The sequence below is a fragment of the Ceratosolen solmsi genome, unplaced genomic scaffold (assembly GCF_000503995.2).
Source record: "Ceratosolen solmsi marchali unplaced genomic scaffold, CerSol_1.0 scaffold61, whole genome shotgun sequence".
Lineage (NCBI taxonomy): Eukaryota > Metazoa > Arthropoda > Insecta > Hymenoptera > Agaonidae > Ceratosolen > Ceratosolen solmsi.
Window position 1 is genome coordinate 4,106,937 of NW_011948435.1, and position 10,480 is coordinate 4,117,416.

The window sequence follows — 10,480 nt, forward strand, 5'->3', positions numbered from 1 at the left end:
CGACGCACGCGGCATAAGCTCGGTTTGCCCTTAAGATCTCTCCTTAGGAGATGTCCTTACTAGTCTCGCCAACAAAAATTGGCGCAAAGTACTCGTAAATTCACAAAATTCTTCAAACATTCAACTTCAACGCTGTTATTACTTTTCATTTATAACATATCCCACGTACTTGGTATAAAAACTGTATACACGTATTACATAGTACAAGTACCGTCACAACAATTTATCCTCTGCTCCATCACGTGACAATTATTAAGAGCGCTTAGGAGGGCTATTAATCTTACGCCGTGAGTCGTAGTTATGAATTTTCAATGTTTTATTTATTTTTTTTTTCTTCTTTTTTTTTTCTTTCCCCTCGAGCAGAAGATCCTTATGCTGATTTATGATATCTCAGGGCGCCTAAATTGCTCGCCCGTGAGCTTGTGAAAATGCTCTGATATAATCGGTCGATATCATTCGCATAAACGGCCAACCGCGAAGACGTGGACCGCGCGCAAAATATTTACGTGGCAGCGTCGCATATCGAGTGTCCCCCGCTACTTCGCTACCATTTTCCCATTCCCGGCGGAAAATCACGACGAGTCAGCCACGCGTAAACAACAAAGGGCAACTCCGTAACCTTGTTTTATCACGTGAGCAAAGTGACCGGCCGATTCGACACTAACGACCGTTGGCGCCTCTCCAGGGTTTCCTGCTTAATCTGGCGCCCGGCAGGATGCTCAACGAGAGCGGACGCGACTCACCGGATGAAGAGGACGAGGAGGCCAACGCGATAGAGGACGACGAGGAGGATGAGGAGGAGGACGAGATGGAGGTGGAGGACGAAGACGAGGATCCGGAAGCCGATGTTAACGTTCTAGATGACGCGCCGCTGGAGGATCTCAGCATACACGATTCCCTCATCATGGAGCCATTTAATTCGCCCCTCGTCGAATCTCAGTACAAGTCGACCTATGCCATCGTCTCTAGTACGGGTATGTTTGTCTCTTATTACTACTGGTACGGGCAGAATGTAATTATTTTTAACCAGAGATTAATAATCGTTCGCGCTTGCTTTAATGTTCGATGATATGTAAAGACAATATGTTTATATAAAAATATGAGAAAGAATTCTCCTTTTCCTTCGAGCATCGATTAAAAATCGATTCAAAATAGCTTAAAATGACGAAAATTTCGAGTTTTTCGTCCAACCGTGGTAATTCACCTTCCTGAAATATCATATATCAAGAGAATACGATTGCATAATTTTAGCATTTTTAAATTATATGCATACAGACAATATAGACGAAGAAAAGAAAGATGACAATGTATAAATGATATTAAAAAATATCGAAGCATCGTATTAACCAATGACGATAAAATTTAATCGTGCATTACTCAAGACTTTAATATATATATATATATATATATATATATCAAATTCGGAAAATTCAAATATCCCAGATTATAAATTAATAAAATAGATGTTTTTAAATACATACACATGTCAATTATTATACATTTAATTAATTGTGTCGATTCTTATTCTCTCGAACTACGGGCGTAGCTGAACCAACACAACTCAATGTTTTTACGGCTACACCAATATTTAACTAATCCTTAAATTCCTGCATAAGTGTTAGCACAAAAGAATACAACTATTAAGCATGGAACACAAACAACCACCAGCAGCCCATAATTTTGCTCCGACAATGTGGATTTACGGCGCTCCTTTAAACGATGAGGCCGAAATAGGAGAAAAACGAAACTTACAATCATATTCGAGAGTCTCGTCCCTCGTTTTATACACATGGTACGAGAGAGAGAGAGAGAGAGAGAGAGAGAGAGAGAATTGCCACGGACAATTGTCATTGGTGAACAAACGGAGACTCGATTGACACTCGTATTTTGTACAGGATTCTTCAAGAGGGATAAAACCGATTGTCAATATGTATTTGAACGGTATTACATACCAATGCACTTGATTAACTTTATTTAAATCAATGGGCGTGGGTCTGGCGCAGTCGGTGGCAAGTGGATATTTCAATAACATTTTTCAAACATGATTTCTAAAATTGCCGGATTATAAGCGAATATTGTCAGGGATGTTATTTCAAGTGTTTTAAGTAGATAAATATGTGGTCGCTTAAAAATCGCAAATTGTATATACGAAAATACAATTTCTATTATTAATATATATATATATATATATACATATAAATGTAAAATGCATGTGAAAAATCAGCTATCGTTCCACTATCAATTTCATTTCATTGTCAGTTATATTAACAAAATATAGAATGAATCTAATGATACAATACGCAAAACATGCATGAACAATTGAATTCGATTTTATATTTATTAACCCTTGTTATAAAGAGAATGAAAAAAAAAAAAAAAAAACTTACAATATTGAAATTGATTCATTTGTTTTTGAGAATTTTTGTGAAACTATATCAACTTCATGGTTCGCGAGGATAGATAATATCGAAAGTATTGTTTTTTTTTTATCTCACTTTACATGAAAATAAATCTTTTTCGTTATTTTTAATTGTAACATTTCCATTTTACTTCAAAAAGTTTTATTAAATTAATCATTAAAATAATCTGATTTAAGTTGTTCAATATTAATTGTTAAAACTAAGTCTTTGATTATAATTGACAAATTAACTTATTCATATATTACTTTTGCTATTCAAAATTTCATTGATTTATTATTTTATGATTAATTATTGATTAATTAAATCCTCGTATAAAAAATATCACGTATTTCATAAATATCACATCATAACATGAAATTTGAATTTTTGATAAAAATTTCACGTGAATAGGAAAGCTTTTATCATGTCTGCATTTAGAAAATCAATAATCAAGTGCATTGAATAAAAAAAATCGAACCTAATAAATAAAGGTGAAGTATGTAAATTTAGCGTCAAATTTTAAAATTCAGAAAATTTCCTATTTACATTTCAAAAAATAATATATTTTTCTATCTGAAAATATGAAAAGTCTTAAAATTTATTTTAAATTTATCTTTGTTAGTTTCAGTTACCACGTTGCACACTAATAAAATAGTAATGTAAAAGAATTTATTTTTACCAATATGTGAAAAAATTTATATTTATTAAATACTTCAAAAAACTTGTATAATGAAAAAAAAAATGTTTGACTACAATTAAATTGATAGAAAAAGAATTATCGATGAATTCGACTAATTTCCGACTGCATCCATATAAAATAACTGTAATGAAAATAATAATAATATTTTTGTTAAAAGGGCATTATTTTCATTTTAACCTTCATCTCAAAACTACAATGACATGTTGTTTTCTTTCAAATAAGTTTATAATATTTTTATACATTTTTGTATTTTAAAATCTAAATACTTAAAGAGAAAAAAACTCGACTATGTGTTACGCTTTACAATTTAATCCCACTATATGATCGTAAAAATGTTCTCCTTATCGATAATCGTAACAAATTAGCAATTAATTAGCAGATTCAAATTAATATCGATTGCCCATAAATAATATCTTTCAACAATTACTAATACTAAATTAAAAATTCATTTTCCAAAACCCAATAATCCCTCCGATTAAATAATCTATACACCAAATTTTTTTATAATTCTATTTAAAGTATTTGGTTTAAATATATATATATATACATATATATTTATTAAATTGTTAAAAACAATTTGTTAATATAAAAGAATCATTATACTCTAGAGAATGGATTTTATATAAACATTTTAAAAGTTATAATTTATAAGAAAACTACTCTTTTATTTACAATTATAATTTCTTTTATAAATATATAGAGCCGTTATGTTTAAAAAACAAAATTCACATGTTACTTAAGTTTTCGTGCTAATGAATAATAATATTATGAATTTACTGTACAGATTAAAATATTAATTAAAAAAATATTCTCATTTATAATTGATTTTTTACTTTCACTAATAAGCAGATTGATTGTTTCTGCCCTCTGCTTTCTTCAATGAATGAACAATCGTTTAATTCAAAATCAAATAATTTATAATATATATATATATATATATATATATATATATATATATATATATATATATATATATATCTATCGAATATCCGATTGAGATAATAATTTATTTAAGCGCGAAGCTCCAATGACTGACAATGCCAATATTGTTTTATTTTTCTGGATAAACGTCCTCAATTTGAAAAATTATATTGAAATCTCACTCTAACCAGACGATACGCAAATAGGATAATAAATCGATATAAAGGAAGCCTCGTGTCCTTAACTAAGAAAATTCCATTCCCACGCATCACATACACGTCTCTGCATATTGGCTATTAGACGTATGGTTGCCTCGTCATGGCTTTCAAAGTTAGTAGTTTTCCTGTTAAAAAATACTTGAAAAATCGTAAAATAAAATATAACGTGTCTCGGCTATCGTTTGCACACCTTGGAGTTACGCTCGCCTCATGGGTCGATGGCAAGTTACATAGAACCGTATTACTTTACCAATGTGTATGCCAATGCGTGTCTACCTTTTGCCTATGCATCGACGTATGCGTATGTGTATCCTCGGGTCTATGAGAACTTTAAAGGATGTCATTGTAACTATATGCAATAACGATTCATATATGAGGCGAGTAAAATTGAATACTTTGAAAATGTAAAGCGTTCGAAGGACGTGGACGAGAAACATTACAGTGGAAATATTGGACTACGTAGCTAACGCTTATACTTTGGCAAAGGCAAATTCAAACCTTAATTAAGTATATAAAACATCAAAAAATATATTGAAAAATGTAGAACATTTTTATAATTTATTTTCACTAGGCTTTTCATAGATTTTAATTAGAAATTATTCAAAAAGGAAATTTATTCCTCTACATTCACGTGTTTTATCTCACAATTTGCCTGCCATGTGCTTTATTAATCTAATTAAAAAAAAAAAAAAAAAAAAAAAAAAAAAAAAAAAAAAATTACAGCTTACAAGTGTGGCGAGGTAAAAATAAGTGAAAAGTATATGAGCGAGAATTTATAAAAGTCAATAAATTCTTATTACAATAATAAATAAACACAGCGTATTCCTTATTCCTTTTCTTAGGTTCATTACAAATTTAAGGGTAAAATTTTAATTTTAAACTAATTAAAATCTTAAATTGTCTCTAACCTTGAAAATAAAAAATTCTACATTACTGGCTTTTTTATGTAATGATAAAGAAGTATGAAGATTTTTATAAAAGCCTTTAGTATGTGAGCATGTGTGCGGGCGCGTCTGTGCACAAAACGACAGTTAAAATAAAAAATTTTTATAAAATAAAAATAAATTCTTTTACAATTTTTTTTTTCTTTATTACGAATATACGAGTATCGTTTTATCTAAAATAACAAACTTCATTTGATACATATGTGATCGAGTTAAATTACAGGTTGAATGAAACAATTTTCAACGATTGATATTTTCGATAAAATATCTTATCAAAACATACATGTATTTAAATAAATAAATATTCGAAATTCTTTTAAGTACTAAATAATAAGGCTTGTAAATATTAAAAATTCAAGGCTTGTAATTTGTAATAGGTAGTAGCAAATTTTAGATATTTCGAAAAAAATAAACGTTAGTTTCGTGCAAAATAACAGCTCTTATTTAAAGTTAATAATGATAAATGAAATATATATTCTAAAGCCTTAAAATTAATTATCAATGTTCATTCGTACAAAGTTATCCCAATTATAATTATAACGAAATGTAAGTAAACGATGAAACATATCATAAAAAAAAATATATCAATAGATAATGAATAGTTGCCTAGTAGTATAAAAATATTGTATATTTATAAAATAATAGAAATTTTTCATTACGGAGATTATATATAATTAAATAATTAAACATTCATTGGATTGAGAGTAAGCGATTTAATTACTAATAATTCAATTATATACAATTCATAATGAGTCGAGAAAATGATAAGCTGAATGTAATAAAATTTATAAATAATAGAATAAGCTTAATCAAAATTTAGCCAACTGATACATTGTATTACCATACTTTATAAAGCTTCACTATTGATAATCATTAATTTGCAATACACAATGCGCAATTATTAATAGTAACATGCAATATAACGAATTAATTTCATTCTCCGGACTTTTGTATTTTCAATACGAAATCTTTCAAAGTCGACTCGTTTATATTCTCATAAAAATTTATCCTTTGATGTAAACAAATCATTGCTTTTATTTATAATACTTTCAGCGATAATCTCTATAATAATTGTATTCAAACAGATTATTTAAAGGTACCGCGCAACATTGTGTAAAAGTCAAGATTTACAAACAATGTTCATTTATAACGCCGTAACTATGTAACTGTAATTAGTTAAATGTTTAAATACCGCGTATTGCCATTATTTTCTAGTTTTATCCTCGACAGATTATCCGAAGTAATTTATATCCTTTAATTAATATTTTCTTTGATCCTACAGTGAATGAATTATGATTAATTCGAGTCAGTTTCCTTAGATAGCTTCTATCAAAACTTTCGATATGTACAGAGAAACTCAAATTAATATTATTATATTAATTATTTAAAGCCATTTGTTAATGGTATTTAATTATCTATACAGTCAATTATTCGTATTCCCATAACTTATTCTTCCATTAATTTTTCAATAATAATTCAGCATTATTAATTATATGCATTAAAACGAACTTAAAAATAAAAAAATATATATAACATTGAATAATATAATGATAAAGAGAAATTATGTATGTATATATCATCGTCATCATCATCATCATCATCATCATCATCATCATCATCATCATCATCTAAGCTATTTCATATAATCCATTATTCAAACAAGTTTTGAAAATATTTGAAACTAATATTATGAAAAATTAACTCATTAATTCAAAGAAAACGTAATCTTAAACCTTTCGATAATTATGCAAATAAGTTCTTTAAACATAACACGTTTATTCTTACCTTATCTATTTAAAAAATATCTATATACATATATTTATTAAAGTTCATATTTAAAAAAAAATACATATAAAATTATTGAAAATATGAATAGGTGGAACATGAATTATACCTATCAAACGTAATTTAAAATCTGTCGAATATTTATATTAGAAAATAATTAGTTGAAACACTTTTTACAATACTTAGTATTTTGCCAATACACAAGGTTATTTTTAAATTAAATTGAATTTATATTTTTGCAGCTGTCTTAATGTCAAAATGAAACGATAGAATAAAATAAATTATTTGTTGTCAAAGTAATTTGGAATTTTTTATTTGGTAAAATTTATTCTCGTCAAATACATTTTCAATTCGAAATTATTGCTTTAACAATTGTAAGCTATTACCAAACCAACACATCGACACTTAGAGAAATTATAAAACTCCTTTTCTTCAGCACTATCATAATAGCGGTTATCGTAATTATCTTAATTATTTAAAATCCACAATAATTCGTATGGATTTCAATTTATATAAGTGTGACAATTATTCTTTCACTTAGAGTACATGAATTGTTTCTGTTTTTTCTTCTTCTTTTTTTTTTTTTTTTTTTTTTTTTTTCAAATATATTTACCATAACAAATAATGTAATAGAATTTGAAGAATAACCAGTCTTACCAAACTATTTATGGACAAATTTCACAAATGATATTTTTTATTTGACAAAATGAATAAACCACGTAGCAAGAAAATTAGTTCTTTAAACTACCTTTTAATTTAAACTGATTTTTTTATCTTTAAACTACCGTGGCTACTTTTTTTCTTCAAAGTAGCATTTTAAGACAAAGGGGTCTACATTTTTGAATAGCAAGTACTACACTGCGTAGACGCTTATCCTCCAGCAAGTTCATAACCCTACACATTTTGTCAAATCCTACTTAATCCCTTTGGGATTACATCTCTAAAATGCTAAAAACGAAGAAAATGACGATATAAAATAATTCCTTACGTAATTTATTAAAGGGAGGCGGACCTTGTGGTCCTGTGGCGTAATCCGCCACATTTTCAGCTACAAGAGAAACGACAAATTTCTTATGAATGTTCCAATAGACAGGCTCGGACGGGCCAAAAGCCGATAAAGCATCCCTCAAAGCCTCCGATTCCTTCCCATTCCGACGCGGAAAGCGCAAACAACCATTACTAATCTACTACATTACTACGAGCAAATGCCTCAAAATAATTTTCTAAATCGTGAAATTCCGTAATCTCCCGTGGGCAGAGCCGCCGTGTCACGAGCTTCAGCGCAAGGATGAGATGCGGCCCAGTAAAAGCTTCGAGCGGGGATACGGCCTGCGCCAGGACACGGCCAGCTCGAGCTCGCCGTCCGGGCGTCAAGCCCAGCATTACCGTACCCTCCAGAGCAGTGGCCATCTCGCGGGTTCGAGGCGCCTCGTCGTCTCGGGGACGCCGAGCCAATCGCGCGACGTCAAGCGCTGGCATACCGCGCCCAAGGAGAAGCACAAGGTAAGGTCCCCCAACAACGGGGATATCTTTCATACACGTTTCCCTAGTTCAGATCCTCGCCTCCTGGATGTCCTAGTAGGGATAAACGTAAATCGTTCGAGGAGTGGCGGTGACACTGGAAAATGGGACACGTTTGTTTTAAACGGAAAAGTTGCATTCTGGTGGTGGCGGTGGTGGCGATGGGGGGGAGGGGGGGGGGAGGGGGGGCGTATGGAACGTCGTATATATAATCTAAGGGAAGCACTAATATAAACGGGATAAAAATTTTTCGCGCTAATTTTCGTAACGAGTGCGCGAAAACGCAAAAAACTTACTATTCGGTGCATAAAGTAATTTGAGTAATCTTGGAGCGCGTGCAATTAGTAGTACAGTGGACGACTGATTTTTTTTTTTTTTTTTTTTTTTTTTTTTTTTTTTTTTTTTTTTTTTTTTTTTTTTTTTTTTTTTTATCTATATATATTTAAGAGAAAATTCTATTGAATGGATTGATTTTTGGGATTTTAAGAATTTTTATATGGTAAAGGGGAGGGAATGGAAGGGACTGGGACGATAAGTAACGGTTGAAAATTTAATATTGATAAATCGCTAGGGATGGGCGATTGGCCAATATTTCCAAAAATCTGTGCTATAAATAATAATGTCGAGAAATTATTTGAAATTATTCGCGAGCGCGATAAGGTCAACGACGATTTAATAAACATCATTTGAACGTCGTATAAAGGACTGTTTGTGCTTTTAAATTAAGCCAAGCCACTGTGCCTTTGAAGCTAATATGACGAGTAATGTTTTTAGAGTGAATAGAGAAAGAATTAAATATAATTTATCGCGCCGAATAACGATGTAATGAACTTGAAAATAAATCTATGAGTTACGTTATATTAATAATGCCTTGATTATTGCTAGCTACTCGCTTAATGAAAGACGAAATTTAATATTAAATGGCGAAGTAATTTGCAATATCAAATTGGACCAAACGAATAATTATTGCTAAGGAATGCTTTGGGAGGAAAAGCCTTTACTCGTAAAATAACCAATAAATTAAAGAAATGAGCAATTTTTCGCTCTCGTTCGTTAAAAAGACAAGTTTATCGTTGACTTATCTTAATCATCGTCTTCATCTCTTTAACGCGATCGCTCGACAATCAGCCGCTCAATACGCATATTGCAGATATTAACTTTCCAACATAGCGATAACTTGATTTTTTACCGAGAGAAAAAGCACGAGGATTTTAAATAATCTACTATCAGGCGCGATATATATATATATATATATATATATATATATATATATATATATATATATATATATATATATATATATAATAAAGATGTGATGTGAAAAGTGGTCGAATTAATAGGATAGGGAGGGCCGTAGGATCCGATAGTAGATCGTGGCAACATCGCGTCGTCCTAGCTCAGCGGCGCCACGTTATTTCCCGATAAATAAATAAACAAACGGGCGAAAGGAATGCGCGAGAGATGTGGACGATAAGGAATTGAGGAGGCGGAAATTGCCGTTCCAGGTGCCAGCGCCCGTAGTCAGATGGAACATCGCGCCGAGCATGAGCAAACCTTACAAGTGCAAGGAGATCGAGCCGGCCAACATATCCTGCCAATGCCTGCACACAATGGAGAAACTTGGCTCCGGTCATATCGGCGAGGTATGCGTTAAAAGTCCTGGGAATGGAGGGCCACAGTCGCCAATAACGCCTCTAGCCCAGAGATCCCGCAACTTTCGCATCCCCAAATTCGAGGGAAATTAGAGGGAGCGAGGATGATAGATATGATTTTTGACCGGCGGACGAAGAAACGAGGCTCGCCTACTGATTTTACATTTGGGAATGATGAGTGACGATGAGGAGTTTCCATCGCATATTATCATTACATTGTGACCTCCTTCCTTAATTATTCTTTTCATTTAGCGTTTAATAATGCTGGATATGGCTGTATTAATCAGCACCAGCGTCACTCCTCCTTTCACTCAACATTCTTCTCTATTTCCATTATTTT

The 10,480-nt window shown here is 31.3% G+C and overlaps 1 protein-coding gene across 1 annotated transcript in view; it reads left to right on the plus strand.

Moving 5' to 3' along the window:
* The window catches only part of LOC105364996 (discoidin domain-containing receptor 2-like), a gene marked incomplete at its 3' end in the record, with an annotated part of 143,771 nt that extends 133,640 nt beyond the window's left edge, over nucleotides 1-10,131 (plus strand). Inside the window, exons 10-12 of the mRNA XM_011503041.1 lie at nucleotides 686-974; nucleotides 8,226-8,470; nucleotides 9,994-10,131. Coding sequence (XP_011501343.1) covers nucleotides 686-974; nucleotides 8,226-8,470; nucleotides 9,994-10,131 — 672 coding nt within the window. The remainder of the gene's footprint in view (nucleotides 1-685; nucleotides 975-8,225; nucleotides 8,471-9,993) is intronic.
* Between the last annotated feature and the right edge of the window lie 349 nt (nucleotides 10,132-10,480).